This window comes from Oncorhynchus clarkii, chromosome 20 (assembly GCF_045791955.1).
Source record: "Oncorhynchus clarkii lewisi isolate Uvic-CL-2024 chromosome 20, UVic_Ocla_1.0, whole genome shotgun sequence".
NCBI classification, from domain to species: domain Eukaryota; kingdom Metazoa; phylum Chordata; class Actinopteri; order Salmoniformes; family Salmonidae; genus Oncorhynchus; species Oncorhynchus clarkii.
Window position 1 is genome coordinate 61,639,342 of NC_092166.1, and position 22,538 is coordinate 61,661,879.

General features: G+C 42.8%; 2 protein-coding genes across 3 annotated transcripts; both read right to left on the reverse strand.

Moving 5' to 3' along the window:
• Positions 1 to 705: 705 nt before the first annotated feature.
• LOC139376655 (forkhead box K2a) lies at positions 706 to 13,441 on the reverse strand. 2 transcript variants are annotated; one of them, XM_071119478.1, is made up of 9 exons: positions 12,866 to 13,441; positions 10,304 to 10,498; positions 8,086 to 8,236; positions 7,244 to 7,390; positions 6,746 to 6,939; positions 2,174 to 2,376; positions 1,818 to 2,078; positions 1,514 to 1,708; positions 706 to 1,360 (listed from the first exon to the last, which is right to left on the reverse strand). In XM_071119478.1, the coding sequence occupies exons 1-9, from the start codon at positions 13,144 to 13,146 to the stop codon at positions 1,149 to 1,151; spliced, it is 1,839 nt and encodes a 612-aa protein (XP_070975579.1). In that variant the 5' UTR covers positions 13,147 to 13,441; the 3' UTR covers positions 706 to 1,148. The 2 variants fall into 2 exon arrangements, with proteins under 2 accessions (XP_070975579.1, XP_070975580.1); XM_071119479.1 differs by having other exon boundaries at positions 706 to 1,357; positions 12,866 to 13,333.
• A 3,986-nt stretch (positions 13,442 to 17,427) lies between these two features.
• On the reverse strand, positions 17,428 to 18,408 carry LOC139376656 (transmembrane protein 238-like). Its single transcript, XM_071119480.1, has 2 exons — positions 17,847 to 18,408; positions 17,428 to 17,642 (listed from the first exon to the last, which is right to left on the reverse strand). Exon 1 carries the CDS (start codon positions 18,232 to 18,234, stop codon positions 18,007 to 18,009), a length of 228 nt encoding a protein of 75 aa, XP_070975581.1. The 5' UTR covers positions 18,235 to 18,408; the 3' UTR covers positions 17,428 to 17,642; positions 17,847 to 18,006.
• Positions 18,409 to 22,538: the final 4,130 nt, after the last annotated feature.

The following is a 22,538-nucleotide window of genomic DNA, read 5'->3' on the forward strand; positions in this document are numbered from 1 at the left end:
GGAAGAAATAACTAATGAAAAGGGTAAGCGCAGCACTGTTCAGAATCATACAGCATAGCATTGATTCAGTCTTATTTTTCTTCAGTTATCTGCTCATGTACATTCTCTAAATTCAGTAACATGCAAGCATTGATGAAGCATACAGTCAAACACGCATGGAAATATACTTTTATCTTATAGGATATTTTGTTAAAATATGAAAAATCTAGATGTACAGCGATAAAGAAACGTAAGATTTTGACAACAGAAAAACAATTCACTCCATAGTGTTTTCTTGAAGGAAAAGGGGACTACATTCATTTCACTGAACAGAGTCCACACCCCCCCCCCCCCCCAAAAAAAAATACAGGATTCCACAATATCAGGTGACGTAAGATGTTTTTGACCCCACTTCTAGTTTTTAGTATGGTTATTACTAAATAGATGTGTGTGCCTTGGGAAACGGGTGGTACACTCAAAGAAGATCCTAGGATTCAAGTGTATCTACTCACGACTGCATTAGATAGGTTGACATGAAGGCTAGCTGCCAGAGATATAGGGAATGGTTCCCCAAACACATTATTTTACAGAATACACTACTGTTAACTGTCTTAGGTAATTTCTTCCCCAAAATTAAGCGCTTGCCTATAATGCTGCCGGGATGATGCCATTGGCTACTTCCCTCTCTTGGGGGTGTGTCCTATGTAAAAAAAAAAAAAAAAAAAGGAACTTTCCAATCAGCAGTGGAAGGCTTGGTGATTCTGGTGGTCAAAGTCCAGAGGTCTGTTTTGATCACATTTACATTTTTATAGACTTAATTTACATTTAAACGTTATCAAGACTTACTGTGCTTCACTTAAGGTTTAGTTGTCGTTTATCTCAAACAGGGTCACCTCTAACAACTTCTAATTTTCCTTTTTTGTCGTTGTTGCTTGTCCTTGTTTTGGTCTTTTATATTATTTTCTGCTTTTTATACCAATGGGTGGGTGGTGGTCTGTCTACTACTCACACATACTGTAGTCCGGAGGTGGATCCATACCTCGTTTTCTTTTGGCACCTTGGAGTAGAGGATAAACGTGGTTTCGAGTGGGAGTCCGGTTGTGGGAGTGAGAACAGAGGGGGCGGGATAGTAGAATAGTAGAGCTCATTAAGGAGAGGGGTCAAGACCTCTACTTATCGCCAGCCTTTTCACTAACCCCATTGTCCCCGTCTCCGCTTGTGCACGAGTTGGTTACAACGGGGGCTATGCTCTCGCCCCCCTCCTCAGTTTTGACCCTCTTGGGTTCGGGGTGGTCGGCCAGCTCCCCGTTTTGCCTCTTGGTGGGCAGCGATGCAGAGGCCGAGGCATGAGCAGCCAACAGGTGGAGGGGGTTCACCACTGCTGAGAGAGGGGATAGAGAGGGAGTTTCACTACTGGATTCCTGGCAGGCCTGACATAAACATGCAGTACGGAGTGAAAAGGCTGGTAAAGTAATTTTAATCTGCCATTTTTAAAGCTTCATGGGTGTTGGGTGCCATTTTGAAAATGTCTCACCTGTGTTAGCAGCAGTAGTGATGGGAACCAGGTGAGTCCCGTTCTGTGTGATGGCCTTGATAGGAAGCCGATGCTGGCCCAGGGGAGGTTGTTGCACGATGGTAACTGTTAGGGGTGTGGCCTGGGAGGTCTGGATTATGCGATTGGCCCCGCCTATAGAGGAAGTAGTGATGGCTGGAACAGACTCCACTTTGACTGGGAAAGAGCGACAAACACTTTGCAATATAAGACTACAAATCTTAATTTATAAAAGGGACTGTTACAGCAAAGAATGGAAAAATGTACTGTAAATCAGTCTCCCCACCTTTGACCCCATTGTGGTCTCCCCCTCCGTTCTCCCGCGGTTCTGTTTTCAGCGTAACAACTGAATTCTGTGTGGCAGCGACGGTAGCCATGGTGACCATCGGAATCTGTTGGAGTACGTGCACTGTCTGCATGATGGGGGCAGAGCTTACAGCTGTTGTCATGACAGGCGTTGCCATGGTGTAGGTAACAGGCTTCATTGTCGTCTGGGGCAACTGTCGCTGCATGGCGATCAGCACCGGCTGGCTGTTCAGAGGGGAGCCTGTCAGAAACAAGCGTCAGAGGTCAGACACGAAATGGAGTGGTTTACCACCCACCACCAGAGTTGAAAAAAAAAAAACTTCCAACATAACTCACCAGTAGCACTCTTAGCGAATTGGGCCTCCTGGATGACAGCTAGTTTGGGCTGTAGGGCAGTGGCCGTGGTGGGAGCTGTGGCCCGAGCTGGCTCTGGGTCCATGGGGACAGGGGAGCCCTCCCTGGATAGGCTTTCTGGGGTCTGCACACCACTGGAGTGGGCCGACAGCCCCCCTGTGTGGCTAGGAGAGGCCGGGGCACTCCTGAAGGGAAGACAGCAGGAAGACTATTAGAATGATGCAAACGTGAAAGTGTGTGCTGTCATCTGTGTGCGCATACCAATAAGAAACATCCTCCCTAGAGCCCATTGACTCATTTAGAGCTCAGTAGCCTTTGCAAGTTCCCCAAAAACCTGATGATCCGGTTTTAGAGTTAAGGCGACACTACACATTTTTTTCAGTTTTCGTCAAGACAAGCATCTAGGGGATCTGGTTTCAAATGTTTATTTTACACGTGGTATGTTAGGTTAAGAGCTCAGTGTCCCAGGCAGACAAATCATTTAATCTACCTGCAGTGCCTAACTGAGCTCACAGGGGGCATGCCATTTCAAACTACAGTATATATACACACAGTGCATTTGTAAAGTATTCAGACCCTTTGACTTTTTGTTACAACCTTATTCTAAAAAAGAAAGAAAGAAGAAAGAAACAGATTTTGTGGAAAGAGATTGGGGTGCCTTGTGAGGATCAGTGGCTAACCTGCCTTTGCCATCCGTATTGTCAGCTAACATTAAATCGCTGGAAAATAAATGGGACGAACTGAAAGCACGTATATCCTTTACCTACTGTAAATATTTTATGTTTCACAGAGTCATGGCTGAACGAAGACATTAAGAACATACAGCTGGAGGGTTATACCCTCCATCAGCAGGACAGAACAGCAGCCTCTGGTAAGACAAAATATTTGTAAACAACAGCTGGTGCACGATATCTAAGGAAGTCTCAAGGTTTTGCTCACCTGAGGTAGCCATTAGACTCCTGAACATCTAATCAAATGGCTACTCAAACTATTTGCATTGCCCCCCCCTTCTACTCTCTTATCTATGCATAGTCACTTTAATAATTACCTACATGTACAGTTGAAGTCTCCGACTTTACATACACCTCAGCCAAATACATTTAAACTCAGTTTTTCACAATTCCTGACATTTTATCCTAGTAAACATTCCCTGTCTTAGGTCAGTTACGATCACCACTTTATTTTAAGAATGTGAAATGTCAGAATAATAGTAGAGAATAATTTATTTTTAGCTTTTATTTCTTTCATCACATTCCTAGTGGGTCAGAAGTTTACAGACACTCAATTAGTATTTGGTAGCATTGCCTTTAAATTGTTTAACTTGGGTCAAATATTTTGGGTAGCCTTCCACAAGATTCCCCACATAAGTTGGGTGAATTTTGGCCCATTCCTCCTGACAGAGCTGGTGTAACGGAGTCAGGTTTGTAGACCAGTTTGCTCGCACACACTTTTTCAGTTCTGCCCACAAATTGTCTATAGGACTGAGGTCATGGCTTTGTGATGGCCACTCCAATACCTTGACGTTGTTGTCCTTAAGCCTTTTTGCAAGTATGCTTGGGGTCATTGTTCATTTGGAAGACCTATTTGCGACCAAGCTCTGACTTCCTGACTGATGTCTTGAGATGTCGCTTCAATATATCCACATAATCTATTTTTGTGAAGTGCACCAGTCCCTCCTGCAGCAAAGCACCCCCACAACATGATGCTGCCACCCCCGCGCTTCACGGTTGGGATGGTGTTCTTCGGCTTGCAAGCCTCCCCCTTTTCCCTCCAAACATAACGATGGTCATCATGGCCAAACAGTTGTTTTGTTTCATCAGACCAGAGGACACTTCTCCAAAAAGTACGATCTTTGTCCCCGTGTGCAGTTGCAAACCGTAGTCAGGCTTTTTTTTTTATTTGTACCCGTTTCCTCCAGCATCTTCACAAGGTCCTTTGCTGTTGTTCTGGGATTGATTTGCATTTCTTGCACCAAAGTACGTTCATCTCTAGGAGACAGAACGCACCTCCTTCCTGAGCGGTATGACAGCTGCGTGGTCCCATGGTGTTTATACTTGCGTACTATTGTTTGTACAGCAAAAGAGGCACTGAGTTTGAAGGAAGGCCTTGAAACACATCCACAGGTACACCTCCAATTGACTCAAATTATGTCAATTAGCCTATCAGAAGCTTCTAAAGCTATGACATAATTGTCTGGAATTTTCCAAGCTGTTTAAAGGCACAGTCAACTTAGTGTATGTAAACCTCTGACCCACTGGAATTGTGATACAGTGAATTATAAGTGAAATAATCTGTCTGTAAACAATTGTTGGAAAAATGACTTGCGTCATGCACAAAGTAGATGTCCTAACAGACTTGTTAACAATACATTTGTGGAGTGGTTGAAAAACGAGTTTTAATGACTCCAACCTAAGTGTATGCAAACTTCTGACTTCAACTGTACATATTACCTTGACAGCAGTGCCCCCGCACATTGATTCTGTGCCAGTATCCCCTGTACATAACCCGCTATTGTTATTTACGGCTGCTCTTTAATTATTTGTTATTCTTCTTTTTGTATAGATATTTTCTTAACTGCATTGTTGGTTAAGGGCTTGTAAGTAAGCATTTCACTGTAAGGTCTACGTCGCATGTGACAAATCAAATTTGATTTGAAAATACCCCATAACGAGAAAGAAAAAACAGGTTTAGCCATTTTTGCAAATGTAAAACATAAAAAGAACCTTTACTCAGTACTTTGCTGAGGCACCTTTGGCAGAGATTACAGCCTCCAGTCTTCTTGGATGTGACGCTACAAGCTCGGCATACCTGTATTAGGGGAGTTTCTCCCATTCTTCTCTGCAGATCCTCATGCTCGGTCAGGTTGGGTGGGGATCGTTGCTGTGCAGCTATTTTCATGTCGCTGTCTTGGCTGTGTGCTTAGGGTCATTGTCCTGCTGGAAGGTGAACATTCGCCCCAGTCTGAGGTTCTGAGCGCTCTGGAGCAGGTTTTCATCAAGGATCTCTGTACTTCCGTTCACCTTTGCCTCGATCCTGACTACTCTCCCAGTGCCTGCCGTTGAAAAACATCCCTACAGCCTGATGCTGCCACCACCACGTTTCACCGTAGGGATGGTGCCAGTTTTCCTCCAGACGTGATGCTTAGTATTCAGGCCAAAGAGTTCAAGCTTGGTTTCATCAGACCAGAGAATCTTGTTTCTCATGGTCTGAGAGTCCTTTAGGTGCCTTTCGGCAAACTCCAAGTGGGCTTTCATGTCTTTTACTGAGGATTGGCTTCCGTCTGCCCACTCTACCATAAAGGCCTGATTGGTAGAGTGCTGCAGAGATGGTTGTCCTTCTGGAAGGTTATCCCATCTCCACAGAGGAACTCTGGAGCTCTGTCAAAGTGACCATTGGGTTCTTCTTCTTCCCCGATTGCTCAGTTTGAGCAATATGCACAACTTCTTCCATTAAAGAATGATGGAGACCTCTGTGTTATTGGGGACCTGCAATGCTGTAGAAATGTGTTGGTACCCTTCCCCAGATCTGTGCCTCGACTCAATCCTGTCTCAGAGGTCTACGGACAATTCCTTTGACCTCATGGCTTGTTTTTTTCTCTGACATGGACTATCAACTGTGGGACCTTAAAGACAGGTGTGTGCCTTTCCAAATCATGTCCAATCTAATGAATTTACCACAGGTGGACTCCAAGTTGTAAAAACATCTCAAGGATGATCAATGGAAACAGCATGCACCTGAGCTCAATTTCGAGTCTCATAGCAAAGGGTCTGAATACTTATGTAAATTAGGTACGTTTTTTAAAAATACATTTGCATACATTTCTAAAAACCTGGTTTTCGCTTTGTCATTATGGGGTATTGTATGTAGATTGAGGAAACAAATATAGTTAATCAATTTTAGAATAAGGTTGTAACGTAACAAAATGTGGAAAAAGTGAAGGGGTCTGAATACTTTCCGAATGCACTGTATATGAGGGAAATATATACTGAGTGTATAAAACATTAGTAACACCTTCCTAATATTGAGTTGCACCCCCTTTTGCCCTCAGAACAGCCTCAATTCATCAGGGCATGGACTCTACAAGGTGTTGAAAGCATTCCACAGGGATGCTGGCCCATGTTGACTCCAATGCTTTCCACAGCTGTGTCCAGTTGGCTGGATGTCCTTTGGGTGGTGGACCATTCTTGATACACATAGGAAACTGTTGAGCGTGGAAAACCCCAAATGCGTTGCAGTTCTTCCCACACAAAATGGTAGGCCTGGCACCTACTACCATACATACCCCATTCAAAGGCACTTAAATACTTTGTCTTGCCCATTCACCCTCTGAATGGCACATGTGCACTATCCATGTCTCAAGGCTTAAAAATCCTTCTTTAACTTGTCTCCTTCCCTTCATCTACACTGTCTGAAGTGGATTTAACAGGTGACAATCAACAAGGGGTCATAGCCTTCACCTGGTCGGTCTGTCATGGAAAGAGCAGGTGTTCCTAATGTTTTGTACACTCAGTGTACATGGAAATATCAGAGTATCTGAGTTATAGTGAGTATTACCTAGATGAGAGGGGCCCCAGCGGGGTCCTGAAGCAGGGTACCCCCCTGGCCCTGCGTTTCCTGAACGCCTGTTCACACAACTTGCCCTCTGATGAGGGGTCGATCCTCCAGAACGATCCCTTACCCGGTTCTTCCTGAGACCGAGCCACTTTGATGAAGTAGCGGTTCAGAGACAAGTTGTGACGGATCGAGTTCTAGAACATAAAAGAGAGAGACGGTATTCATTACTATGGAAAGGTTATGGCGGATTGAGATTCTGGAACAAGACAGAAGTGAGAGCGAGAGAAACAATGAATCAGTTTCTGGAACACAAGGGAGGAAGATGTAAGCAATCGAGTTCAGTTCCATAACACATGAACGAACAATTGTGATGGATAAAGTGAGACAGGATAACTTAAAAAGAAGCTTACTTCAAAAAAGAAGTTTACTTCGATGTCAGTTTGTCTCTCATTCTAAGAAATACCACAGCAGCATGAAATACAGGGTGGATTCACCAACCTGCCAGCCTTTGTCTGCGGTCCTGTAGTAGGGGTAGTTCTTGGTGATGTGTGTGTAAATCCCATTCAGAGTCAGCTGCTTGTCGGGGGCCATGGTGATGGCCTGGACTATTAGTTGGGCATAGGAATACGGTGGCTTGGAGTCATCCTGAGGACAGAACAAATGGTGAATTGGGCTTTATTTCATGCTACAGATATGGCAGCAGTTAGATTTTTTGCTATAATTGCATGTGCTTATCTGGGTCAATTTCAAAACAAATAAAAGGGGTTGGTTTTGTGGGAACTTGTGTGAGGAACATGAAACTGAAAACATGTTGGAAAACAAGTAGAGCCCCACCCTCCCCCTATTTTACTAGCATTCACCAGGGTTCCTCACTCAAATTTATATTTTCCCGAATGTTTCAACAGACTTCAATGAGTAACCCACCCCAGAGAACCAAAACCAGTCCAATGTGTTCCGTCACCCTGGGCTCAGGGATGTATTCAAGAGGGTGCAACAGAACGTTGAGACAGAAGCGTATTGGGTAGAACAGATACCACTGTCTGTCAGGTAGAACAGGGAATAGTTTAACTCTTTTAGTCTCATTTCTATTTGCACCGTTCTGAACGCTTCACTTTGCCGACTCACCTCAGGACTAGGAGTGCATTTCAACTGTCTACTGAGGAATCCTCTTCTCATATACTTTCCTTCATCAGTACTGGTCTGTCAGATGTGGCCTGGTCTCTCATTTAGCTTCCATTATACTACCTTGACTGATCTTCTCTTTTTCATATCAGTGTAAAGGAAAGGAGACAAGGAGAGGAAGCCACTTCAGATGCATCCCCGAGTTGCTGGTGTCTCACCTTGGGGCTGTCTCCTCCCGAGCCGTCCTTGTCGTCTGTTTGGGAGTTCTCGTTGACGAGGTCAGCGGTCAGCACGCGGCCCATCCTATAGCCAGACAGCCCCGCCCCTCTGGGACTTGACGGACAGGAGTTTGGACAGGAGTTGGCGGCACTGTGGGGGACGAGAAACAATTTAAGTGAGACAGTGGGAGAGAGCATGGTAATCCTGCGATGGCAAAAAAATAAAATATCTAATAAATAATGAAACATGTTTAAAGAATGCAAAAACAAAGTGTTGGAGAAGAAAGTAAAAGTGTAATATGTGCCATGTAAAAAAAGCTAACGTTTAAGTTCCTTGCTCAGAACACGAAAACATATGAAAGCTGGTGGTTACTTTTAACATGAATATCTTCAATATTCCCAGGTAAGAAGCTTTAGGTTGTAGTTATTATAGGCCTATTTCTGTCTATACCATTTGTATTTCATATACCTTCGATTATTGGATGTTCTTATAGGCACTTTAGTAATGCCAGTGGAACAGTATAGCTTCCGTCCCTCTCCTCGCCCCTACCTGGGCTCGAACCAGGCACACGTCGACAACAGCCATCCTCGAAGCATCGTTACCCATCGCTCCACAAAAGTCGCGGCCCTTGCAGAGCAAGGGGAACAACTACTTCAAGGTCTCAGAGCGAGAGACGTCACCTATTGAAAACGCTATTAGCGCGCACCCCGCTAACTAGCTAGCCATTTCACATCGGTTACATCAGCCTAATCTTGGGAGTTGATAGGCTTGAAGTCATAAACAGCTCAATGGTTGAAGCACAGCGAAGAGCTGCTGGCAAAGGCACAAAAGTGCTGTTTGAATTCATGCTTACGAGCCTGCTGCTGCCTACCACCGCTCAGTCAGACTGCTCTATCAAATAATAGACTTAATTATAACACACAGAAATACGAGCCTTAGGTCATTAATATGGTAAAATCCGGAAACTATCATTTTGAAAACAAAACGTTTATTCTTTCAGTGAAATACAGAACCGTTCCGTATTTTATCTAACGGGTGGCATCCATAAGTCTAAATACTGCTGTTACATTGCACAACTTTCAATGTTATGTCATAATTACGTAAAACTCAACGCAAATTAGTTCGCAACGAGCCAGACGTCCCAAACTGTTGCATATAACCTGACTCTGCGTGCAATAAACGCATGAGAAGTGACAATTTCCCTAGTTTAATATTGCCTGCTAACCTGGATTTATTTTAACTACATATGCTTGTTTAAAAAAATATATACTTCTGTGTATTGATTTTAAGAAACGCATTGATGTTTATTGTTAGGTACATTCGTGCAACGATTGTGCTTTTTTCGCAAATGCACTTTTGTTAAATCATCCCCTGTTTGGTGAAGTTGGCTGTCTTTGTTGGGAAGAAATAGTCTTCACACAGTTCGCAACGAGCCAGGCGGCCCAAGCTGCTGCATATACCCTGACTCTTGCACAGAACGCAAGAGAAGTGACACAATTTCCCTAGTTAAAAGAAATTCATGTTAGCAGGCAATATTAACTAAATATGCAGGTTTAAAAATATATACTTGTGTATTGATTTTAAGAAAGGGGTTGATGTTTATGGTTAGGTATACATTGGTGCAACGACAGTGCTTTTTTCACGAATGCGCTCGTTAAATCACCCGTTTGGCGAAGTAGGCTATGATTCAATGATAAATTAACAGGCACCGCATCGATTATATACAATGCAGGACAAGCTAGATAAACTAGTAATATCATCAACCATGTGTAGTTAACTAGTGATTATGTTAAGATTGATTGTTTTTTATAAGATACGATTAATGCTAGCTAGCACCTTACCTTGGATCCTAGCTGCACTCGCAGGGAGTCAGCCTGCCACACAGTCTCCTCGTGGAGTGCTATGTAATCGGCCGTGATCGGTGTCCAAAAATGCTGATTACCGATTGTTATGAAAACGGCCCTAATTAAAATCGTCCATTCCGATACATACATACACACCAGGAGTATTCAAATCTAAGCCTGGGGGTCCGGTACTGCTGGTTCTGTTCTACCTGATAATTAATTGCACCCGCCAAGTGAGAAAGGTCTAAATCCGTCCCTGATTAGGGGGGGGAAGAATAAAAATCAGCATTGGAACTCGCGTCGAGGTCCATATTTGAATAACCATGCTATTTGCTCTGACCGTTTCATGGCTCCAACTTCACTCCAGTCTCACCTGAGGGTGCCAGTGGGTGAGGGCAGCGGGCTTATGAGGTGGGCGATGTTGTCTGGAATGTTGATGGTCAGCGGCGCCATCTGGTGCTGGACGGGCTTGACCGGTGACTCCGACACGTTCCTACGCTCCTTCTTATCGCTGGACAGGGCTGTGAACGTGATCTTGATGTTGGTGCTGGGGAACCGGAAACAGCACCTAGAGAACAAAGAGAGGGAGGGAGAGTCAGATAATATCAGAACATGACAAGTGCAGGCCATCCAGACTCACTCAACAATTGTGAGAATGTCTCTTTCATTATGCATATTGACTGCTACACACCAGCAGTGAAGCTATGGGCATCTTTGCACACAGTCAAAACAAGCAGCGCAGCTCTAATAAACCAATATGGGCCAGAAGAGTTAGCCATTAAACTGGGTTTATAAATGGATGGCCATCATGACACTTACATAACAGGTCTTATTATTACATGGGGGTATATTTGGACCATATCATCTGCTCTGGGACCAGCTGACTGGCCTGCTGTGACATAGGCCTAGTTGATATTTCAGACCTCATAGAATCAGAGTTGTAAACAGGTCTACTAATCAAGACTATTTCAAACCCCCCTACTTCTACTGGCCATTTCCTACAGGGAACATTTGGAAAAGTTAGCAATTCAGCTTGATCTACTAACCATACTGACGATAAAAGCATGAGGTAGGTATAGTTTGTTTCTACATGATGCTGCGCAAACATTGCAACACATCCAACATGAAATAATGCTGAGAATGAGCACGGCCCATCGCAAACGTACAGGTAACTAGCTGAAGGGCCTTCAGAAAGTATTCAAACCCCTTGACTTATTCCACATGTTGTTGTTACAGCTTGAATTCAAGATGGATAATAATATATCTACACACAATACCCCATAATGGCAAAGTGAAAATATGTTTTTAGACATTTTTGAAAATTAAACACAGATATCAAATTGACATAAGTAGTCACACCCTTTTGCTATGACACTAACTTGAGCTCAGGTTCAAGTCCACCTGTGGCCAATTCAATTGCTTGGACACGATTTAGAAAACAACACACCTGTCAATGTAAGGTCCCACAGTTGATAGTGCATGTCAGAGCAGAAAATATACCATTAAGTCCAAGGAACTGGCCGTAGAAAGATTTGTGATGTGGCATATATTTGGGGAAGGGTCTAAAACTATTTATTGAGTGTTGAAAGTTTCCAAGAGCATAGTGGTCTCCATCATTGTGAAATTGAAAAAATATAGAACTACTCAGACTCTGCCTAGAGCTGGCTGTCTGACCAAACTGAGTAACCAGGCAAGAAGGACCTTGGTCAGGGAGGTGACCAAGAACTCAATGATCCCTCTGACAGAACTACAATTCCTTGGCTGAGATGGGCTAACCTGCCAGAAGGACAACAGTCTCTACAGCACTTTACCAATCTGGGCTTTATGGGAGAGTGGCCACTCCCAGGCTGAGAAAAAGGCACATGACCACATGTGATGGGTTTGCAAAAAGACTCTGGAAAATTATTCTGTGGTCTGATGAGACAAATGTAACGCTTTAGTCTGAATGCAAAGCTCTACATCTGGAAAAGGCACAGCTCATCACACCATCCCTCCCGTGAAGCATGGTGGTGGCGCATCATGCTATGGGGATGCTTTTCAGCGGCATGGACTGGGAGACTGGTAAGGATAGAAGGAACAATGAATGGAGCCAAACAAATGCATATCCTTGATGAGAACCTGCATCAGTGCAAATGACATTTGACTAGGGTGAAGATTTACATTCCAACAGGACAGTGACCCCAAGCATACAACCAAAGCAACACTTGAATGGCTTCAGAACAAGAATGTGAAAGTCCTTGAATGGCCCAGCCAAAGCCCGGCCTTTAATCCCATTAAATATGTTGAAAGACTTGAAGATTGCTGTTCAACACCACGCCCCATCTAATTTAACAGAGCTTGAGAACGTCTGCAAGAAAGAATGGGAGAAAATCCCCAAATCCAGATGTGCAAAGCTGATCCAGACATACCCAAGACGACTCAAAGCTGTAATCACCACCAAAGGTGCTTCTACAAAGCATTGACACGAGATATTTCACTTTCAATACATTTGAAAACATTTTCACTTTGTCATTATGGGGTATCTAGATGGGTGACGGAAAAAATATTAATTTAATTCAGGATGTAACAACAATGTAGAATAAATCAAAGGGTTCGAATACGTTCTGAAGGCAACTGTACATATTCCCCCAAACACTGTGTTAGCAAGAGATATTCACACAAATTAAGCACGCTTAGCAATTGTATTAATGTTAAATTACAACATTTTCAGGTTGTTTCGCGAAACAATTCTATGCAAAGAAAACAAGCGTTTCCAGTTGACATTAGCTAGCGGCTCACTAACGTTTGGTGGGGACAGGCGCCTTGTGTTGCTTGACACAACACGTGCGGCGGCGGGGGAACAAAACAATAACAAAGCGGAGGTCAGAATATAGTCACATTAACGTAAGCTAGCAGTTCTATCTCGACATAAAATGTAAAATACTACCCATCTTACATTCGTGGGAGCTGCAGAGGTGGAGCCCCTCGTCTCTGGAACACCCCATCCACAAACACCCCGTTTTTGCCGAGGCATCGGAGGTAGAATTCCCCGCTACCGGTGCCGTCTTCACCAGCGGTGAAAATTTCGAGGTGCCGGCGAGAGATGAAACTGGAGTGGCCCATGCTAACGTCCACCGAGCCCTGCGATGAGTTCCGTCCGATGGTCGCCGACCTCTTCTTCATCAGGTATTCGAATTCTCGGCCCTCAAGCCGGGCGACTGCCGACCCCATCGCCATCTTCTTGGGGGTTCTAATGTTGAGACTGTGCGCGGAAAAATAGAATTGGAGAGCACTTTAAATTTGGCAGAGTTGAGAATTTCAGAGATTTCGTAAAAGGGAATCCAATTTTAAACCGAGAATAATTTGGACAGGAACGTGCCAGATCGGGGACACAGCGGCTCCAACCCACCGCCGCGACAGAGAGAAAGAGAAGGGACAACAGCCAACCAAAGGAGGCCAAATGGGCGGAAAGGAGGTTACTGATGGCTCAACGATCCAATCACTTCAAAGATTGGGTAGGCAAATAAACCGTGCTTACCAATGACAATCACATATAAATACTGGTAAAAAACAAGGTTGATTGCACTGTAGGCTGACACGCAAATCGATGGCTGAATGTAAACTATGGTATCCGAAAATTACGGAATGGACGGAAGTTTTGTAAATGGGTAGTTGATATACAGTATTGCTAAAACAAAAGTTATAATAAATAAATAAACTTCTAAAATGGAATTAAAAAACATATAGTTGCAATAAATTATGTCTTAACTCAAAATATTGTGGCCACCGTGGATTTGAAATGTATATGCAATTTATGTCGGTGCTTTGAATTTGTCCTCTGGTGTGACTATAGCATCACTATAAATGTTAATATAAAGGTTTAATTATTCTCAAATAGAAAATACAAAATATTTTCACTCCTTATTTAAAATCGATCTCACCTGCCTTCCTGGAAACCTACAGCACCCAATGTCACAGGAAGGCCTAAAAGATCACCAAGGACAACAACCACTCGAGCCACTGCCTGTTCACTCCCCCATCAAAGCTGGGACCTAGAGACAGAAGCTATTTTTCAATCTCAAGGCCATCAGACTGTTAAACAGCCATCACTAACACAGAGAGGCTGCAGCCTACATAAAGACTTGAAATCTTTAGCCTTTAATAATGCCACTTTAATAATGTTTACATATCTTGCATTACTCATCCCATATGCACACTACCTTTCAAAAGTTTGGGGTCACTTAGAAATGTCCTTGTTTTTTAAATAAAATCTTTTTTTTTCACTCCTATCTTAATCACTCCTATCTTAATCTTAGTCTGTTCAGACCATGTGCTCCATCAATGGCTTTTGTACTTCCCAGTGGCGACCCATCATTCAGGGCAGGTGGGAGCAGAGCCCCACCTTTTTAGCTAAAAAACCCCCAAAACAATAACAAATATTTGTTAAACAATGCAAAAAAGATATAAAATCATTGAGTTAACAAATACAAACTTGGTCTCTGTTTTGATTTCTTGGGTAAGTCACCTCCAAAATGCAGGTGTTTCAGCCTAGCCTATTGGTTAACTATTTAACTAACTATTTAGCAGTCTTATAGCTTGGGGGTAGAAGCTGTTCAGGGTCCTGATGGTGTCAGACTTGGTGCATCAGTACCCCTTGTCATGCGGTAGCAGGGCGAACAGTCTCTGTCTTGGGTGGCTGGAGTCTTTGACAATCTTTAGGGCCTTCCTCTGACACTGCCTGGCATAGAGGTCCTGGATGGCAGGGAGCTCAGCCCCAGTGATGTACTGGGCTGCACGCACTACCCTCTGTAGCGCCTTGCGGTCGGATGCCAAGCAGTTGCCATATCAAGCAGTGATGCAGCCAGTCAAGATACTCTCAATGGTGCAGCTGTAGAACTTTGTTCAGGGGGTGTGCCGTGATGTGGCTTGAAGTGACATATTTAATGGACAGCGGTGGACTTTGAACACACAACTCAACCCTTCCCCCCTTTTTCCCGGTTTGGGTTTGGTAAAGTTGTATGGGGTGAGGTAGGTCCTGATCAAAGTGCTCCTTCTTGGAACAGATGATTTCTTCTTGGACATTTTAAACATAATGAATTGACATCCTCTAGTAGTACTTTTTACTATTCTGTTGTTGGGTCACATGATTCAAATTCAAATAGTCGATCCTGCCGTGTCTTCTATGCAGCCGAGTAGCCTTTTAGTTTACAAATCGTAATACCCACAATGCTTCAGGCTACTCGAAATGTTATGGAGGTCAAATACAAAGGTGTGGATATTAGAAATATTTAATATATTTAATAGCCTATTAATTCACAAGACGTGTAAATGGCCGACTTGACAAGGTGTCACCGTTAAATGCCCGGTGCTTAACTCTTTATGATTGCAACATGAACAAGCGTGTCGCATAGAGAACGTTCCATGTGGCATGCATGCGCTTTCGTTTATCGATGACATCATCACATAGTGGCGTTGCATTCAAGATCAAATCGGTCTCTAAACGTTTTACTGAAATGTACAAGTTGTGAAAACCAGAAGACTACCTTCTTTTGAATTTCACATTTAGAAATCTCTAGATACACATGATGTGGAGTCGAGTCAGTTTGCCCTTTTTATGTCACTGAAAATATTTGTAGACGTGTATGTGTGTACAGGGACGGGTACTTGGTTCACATTCCTCCATAATTGTCTCTGCACTGCTGTGATCAAGACTAGATAGCTTGGGGGTGCATGCATCTCAATAGTCTACTAAATTAGTTGCTGTTTATAATCTCCTACTTCCTTTGCACTGATTTGAAAACGAAGGAGTGAAAGTAGAACATTTGATGCTCTCAGATCTGCGCAAGTGAAGGAGGGGTCATCAGGTGCAAGCAAACAGCTAGATGTCCATTGCAGCAACTTCAGTCTGTTTTAGAGACAACATTGCCATCTAGTGTTAATGATGTATATAGTAGTGCATGTGGTGTCACTAAAGTCTACTTTCTTTGAGGGCCAGACATGGAAAAAGACTGAACAAAGTATTTTATAGTGTGGAATAATTCACCTCTAATTTGCTAATATTATTCAGAACCATCACTTGTGTTTATAATGCAGTAAAGCATAAGCCAGGTGCTTGGCAAGGTCTGAGGTTTTGGCAGGGATCAATGAAACGGCATCACCACAGGGGACACCAGAGGGCCACAGAAGTGTCAACTGTTGGCAGAGTGGTGGGCTGTCTGTAGTCAGGTAGAACTGAATCCCAGCTCTCTTTGTTAACACGGACGTGCAACACGGTGTTAAGTTCTCTTGCCGCAGTGTGTTAGCACTTGATTCCGTGGTTGGCACCGGATATTGGAAAGACTCAGCGGTATACACATGCTTGGTGTGAACTGGAAACTTAACCCCAGGGGAACAATAGGGGCATTTCAACACCTGTGTGACATGTCAACTGCAGCCTTGATTCTGTGGAACTACCCTCCAGAGATGAATTAGTAATGCACGCCTGACACATTTACAAATTGCAGTTCAGCTAAACACAATGCCTAAGTGCCCTATGGCCATTATAAGCAAGCTGGGCCTTTATGGCACAGGAAGTAGAGGTATGTTGTCTTTGGCACACTGTTAGGCTGAAGTGAAATACTTTTTAGAACATGGCCGTTGGTATTTACCATCAATATCCATCTACTTTTGTCGTTTTTCCCCCCTCTCTTTCAGATGACAATCCCAAATGCCCCCCCCCCCCAAAAAAGAAATTGTGGGTGAGCAGAAATGCTCTGCTTAATATCACCAAAGTAACATTTTCAATCTTATAAAATAGCTGAAGGAAACTGAAACTAAAAACGACTAGGCCGACATTATTTCCCCGAGTTGTTGGCAGTGATCATGGTTATTTCTCCAGCCTCCATTGTTCATGTAGAGAGATTATCACCCAGCACATGGGTGCGTCTGTTTGCCACCCTAAACCAGTTGTGTCACATTCTACAGTACACGGAAGGTTTACTTTGGTACATGGCTGGCAACATATCTGTCCATAAAATCTGGTAAATATTTGATCAGACCAAGGCAGAAGAACTTTCCTTGTCATTGTGACTCATCTTGGTGGGAAACTCAGTTGTTTGAAAAAGGTAATTAGGAAACAAGTCATCATTTTTCCCATTACAGAGACCCATTCTTGTAGGGAGCATTCACTGCCCCACTCCAGGCAATGTTACATTTCAGTAATTTAGCAGACGCTCTTATCCAGAGTGATTTACAATTCCGGTTTACGTGCCTTGCTCAATCGCACAGTCACATTTTTCACCTATTTGGCTCAGAGATTGGAACCAGCGACCTTTCGGTTACTGGCCCAACGCTCTTAACTGCTAGGCTACCTGCTGCCTTCCTGACAAACTGGACATACCCAGTTGGTTTTTATCGGTCAGAGTAACCGAACTCTCAGATTTCACAATAGGAAAATCACAAGAACAACTTATTTCAAGTGTAAAGTAACAGTGCTTTAAAAAAAAACATTGATCTAAAAAGTCAAATGCGATTGTACAATTTAATTCAGTGTATTCTTTTTAAAAGTTGATAAACAAAATGCACAGCCTCAAAAACAAAATCGTATCGACATGATACAAAAGTGAGGAGTCCCAGGAAACCAAAACACAAGCTAATCTCTCACGTTTAGGTGAAAGTCTTCACCTTGTTGAGTCAGTGTAAACGTCACCTGATGATCCATTATTCAGTACTGCAGTTCCAGCAAAGAACGATCACTTGAAAGAGAACATAATACATTCAAGTATTGAAGTACTTACTCCAAAACAAATGTTTATACACTAAGCTTTTTGACAACATTGCAGACTTCATTTAAACCCAGAAGTCCTATCGAGATAATATATTAAGACAGACCTGAGCAGAAGAACACAGTTAGCAAATCTATAATTCTCTCTTTATGGAACAATGTCAGAATAACACACCTAGCTCTAGCAGAGATTGAGTAATTGATGTCCAGGGTGGATCCTCGGTCTTCAAAAGTGCTCGATTGTAAATACATTTTCACTCCATGTCTGCCCCACTGGCTAGACTCTCATCAGTCCACACCCCCACCACCGTCTCTCTCCAATCCCCAGAAGTAAGTCACTTGGGCAGAAAGTCGTCCACAGCAACCTCCAGGTTGCCTACGTACCAGAAGATCCAGAAGAACAGGCTGAGGAAGATGATGATGGGCCCAGAGAAGACCAAAAAGTCCCAGAAGCTGAAGGGTGCAAAGATGCCCAGGAAGAACACGATGAGGCCCACAGCATCCAGGAAGATGGCGATGAAGAAGAAGAGAAGGCAGCGGCCCAGGTACTGAGTGTAGCCCATGGTGGAGAGAGTGTCTGTCGTGAAGGTATTTATCCTCCTCCTACCACTATGTAAATACCACTTCTAATGATTCTATGGCTGCTAGCTATTTCCCTTGCATTCACTGTAACAAGATCATTTCAATGTTTACACTAGGATAACTACTCATACATATATCCCTGTACTTTCTCTGCATTGTTCGGGTAATCTACCCTACAGTGCATCTGACTGAATGAGGAAGCAAGGAAGAGGTGTTTTATAAAAGGCCCGTGTAGGCTACATTCCAGTGAGCTTGATCTATCACACTTCACATCTCACATAGTTCCCATAGCGGGACTGCTGCCAGGGGGAACATGTGCGTTAGTCTCACTAATGATGACAAAAAGGTTCAAATGTTCTTCTTCCATCTCTGTTGTGGGGGTTTTGGACACGTTTCCAGTTCATAAACATACCACATTCCAACACTAGGGGTTGGTTGGGCCCTTATCGTATGCCCTACAGGTGGCTTCAAAGGTTGGAGAATATTAATGTTTGATAGACATGAGAAACATCTTTGCTAACTAACACTCCAATAACTAATGGTGTTCATTTCATTAAAAAAAATGTTTTTTAATATGTAACAAGCCAGTAACCAAAAGGTTGCAGGATCGATTCCCCAAACTGACAAGGTAAAAAAAATAAAATCTGTCGTTCTGCCCCTGAACAAGGCAGTTAACCCACTGTTCCTAGGCCGTCATTGTAAATAAGAATTTGTTCTTAACTGACTTGCCTAGTTAAATAAAAGGTTACATTGAATATGGAATGGAGATGCAGTCCTTGTGCTAGTGTGTATTCCCCAAGGTTCAGAATGTTCCAGAAAATATAGTTCTACACGATACATTCTCTACCGTCTCTCTCGCTCTCTGTGTGTGTGTGTGTGTGTGTGTGTGTGTAGGGATCTATCAGTATAACCAGTGGCAGACAGCCAGCACAGTGCTATCAACACACTTGCTCTTACAAACCCCAAACAGAACAGACAGATAGCATATCAATACTACCTACCTAACCAGATACAAACATACACTATACATTAATAAATCATAGGATCTGAGCTTTGGAAGATGTTTTGATTTGTTTATGTCCCTCATGGATTTAAGTATAATGTTTTTGATGTGTAACTGTGAGCTATCCAGTTAATGATGTCTGATTAACAACTCAGAGATGACGTTAGAAAAAAAATTAACTAAACTTTATTTCAAGAAAATATCTTCAAAATGAACCATGTAAAATTCAGGACATAACATTTTTAGTTATTTAGCTAATTACAAGTAAAATTCTGCCATTTCTATCCTCAGTGCAGGGGCCCGGACATTGTGTCAGACAGCCTCTTCCTGAACAAAAATAGTATTCTCTATTGAAAAAGTGTCTTTGGTTCATATAGGCTAAAAAGGTATTCAGTCGGTTGGGATTTGAAAAGCAGGGCTTGGAGTAGGCATACGTTTTTCAAACTGGAGAATCCGAGAACACCTGCAACAGAGGAAAAATGAGTGAGAAGGAGAACACCAAGATTACAAAAACATTGTGAGAAAATGTTTGACACATTTTCTTTATTTCCTAGTATTGCGTTACTTCCACAACATCCTGTGTTATGCAATGTGCTGCAAACTAAATTTCCCTTCTGAGACAATAACGATTTATTCATTCAAATGTTTTAGTCCCTAGAACACGACGTTATACCACATGGGCGGAGGGCATTTGTATTAATGAGCCTGCTATAGCAAGGAAAACCACATGATTTGAATCATCTGGTCTTTTGCAGAGAGAGAAATCACAGCAAACCATTAGATCAAGCTTTATTTATACAGAACATTTCAGACATGGAATGCAACAATGTGCTTCACATGAGAAAAAAACAAACAAATAAAAACAATGAAAACAAAAGCTGAAATATTTACCACACAACAAACAAGATAAAAAAAACAACTAAAGAATGAAAAGCAAAGCTAAAAAGATGACCAGTGTCGGCCCCCTTCAGATTCACTGGCAGGCGATTCCAGACGCTGGGGGCATAATAACTCAAATGCTGCGAAAATCCTCTGGTGACACAAATGTAATGTTGTATATCGTCTCCGTAGCAGTGAAAATTAATGTTGTGCTTTCTGATAATGCTGCAAATGGGTAACATATACTGAACAAAATACAAAATATAAACATGTAAAGTGTTGGTCCCATGTTTCATGAGCTGAAATAAAAGGTCACAGAAATTTTCCCAAAAAAACTTCCCTCGAATTTTGTGCACAAATTTGTTTATATCCTTGTTTGTAAGCATTTCTCCTTTGCCAAGATAATTCATCCACCTGACAGGTGTGGCATATCAAGAAGCTGACTGAACAGCATGAACATTGCACGGGTGGCTGGTCTCAAACGATCCTGCAGGTGAAGAAACCGGATGTTAAGGTCCTGGGCTGGCGTGGTTACACGTGGTTTGCGGTTGGGAAGCCGGTTGGAATGGCTATATTCTCTAAAATGATGTGGAAGGCAGCTTATGGTAGAGAAATTAACACTACATTTTCTGGAAACAGCTTTGCTGGACATTCCTGGAGTCAGCATGCCAATTGTACACTCCCTCAACTTGAGACATCTGTGGCATTGTGTTGTGTGACAAAACTACATTTTAGAGTGGCCTTATATTGTCCCCAGCATTCTGATTGGCTAGGCCTTGCTCCCAAGTGGGTGGGCCTATGCCCTCCCAGGCCCACGATGACTGCGCCACTGATCAGTCATGTGAAATCCATAGATTAGGGCCTAATTTATTTATTTCAATTGACTGATTTCTTTATATGAACTAACTTGAACTTGTTGCGTTAATTTTTGTTCAGTACTGAACCGTACCGGACCCAAACATCGAACCTTGTGGAACGCCACATGTGATAGGTTCTCTGAGTTATGGTCACCAAGGGTGACAAAAAACCTCGACCAGTTAAATAGGTCCTAAACCAATTTAGAACTGAACCGGAGAGGCCAACCCACTTCTCCAGTCTGTCCAGAAGGACATCATGGTCAAGTGTCGAATGCTGCACTTCAATAAGAGTACAAGGACAGAGAGCTGTTTGGCATCTACGATAATTTACCACTTTAAGTAAGGCGGTCTCTGTGCAGTGGTGGGCACAAAAAAAACAGATTGACATTTTTCAAAAATACAGTTGGCACTGAAAAAAAAAATGTTTTAGATGTTTGAAAACGAATTTCTCCAGAATTTTGCTTAAGAATGGAAGGTTGTAGATTGGCCAAAAATGCCAAAAATGCCACGCTGATCCTCAACACAGGGGCCCCTCAGGGGTACGTGCTCAGCCCCCTCCTGTACTCCCGGTTCACTCATGACTGCACAGCCAGGCACGACTCAAACGCCATCATTAAGTTTGCTGATGGCACAACAGTGATCACCGACAACGATGAGACAGCCTATAGGGAGGTGGTCCGAGACCTGACCGTGTAGTGCCAGGACAACAACCTCTCCCTCAACGTGATCAAGACTAAGGAGATGATTGTGGACTACAGGAAAATGAGGACCGAGCACGTCCCCATTCTCATCGATGGGGCTGTAGTGGAGCAGGTTGAAAGCTTCAAGTTCCTTGGCGTTCACATCACCAGCAAACTAATATGGTCCAAGCACACCAAGCCAGGAGACTGAAATTATTTGGCATGGGTCCTCAGATCCTCAAAAGGTTTTACAGCTGCACCATCGAGAGAATCCTGACGGGTTGCATCACTGCCTGTTATGGTAACTGCTCGGCCTCGGACCGCAGGGCACTACAGAGTAGAGGTCGACCGACTATGGTTTTTCAACGCCGATACCGATTATTGGAGGACCAAAAAGCCGATACCGATTAAAATCGGCCAATTTAAAAAAATGTTTTATTTGTAATAATGACAATTACAACATTACTGAATGAACACTTATTTTAACTTAATATAATACAACAATAAAATCAATTTATCCTCAAGTAAATAAACATGTTCAATTTGGTTTAAATAATGCAAAAACAAAGTGTTGGAGAAGATAGTAAAAGTGCAATATGTGCCATGTAAGAAAGCTAATGTTTCAGTTCCTTGCTCAGAACATATGAAAGCTAGTGGTTCCTTTTAACATGAGTCTTCAATATTCCCAGGTAAGAAGTTTTAGGTTGTAGTTGTTATAGGAATTATAGGACTATTTCTCTCTATACCATTTGTATTTCATTAACCTTTGACTATTGGATGTCCTTATAGGCAATTTAGTATTGCCAGTGTAACAGTATAGCTTCCGTCCCTCTCCTTGCTCCTCCCTGGGCTCGAACCAGGAACAC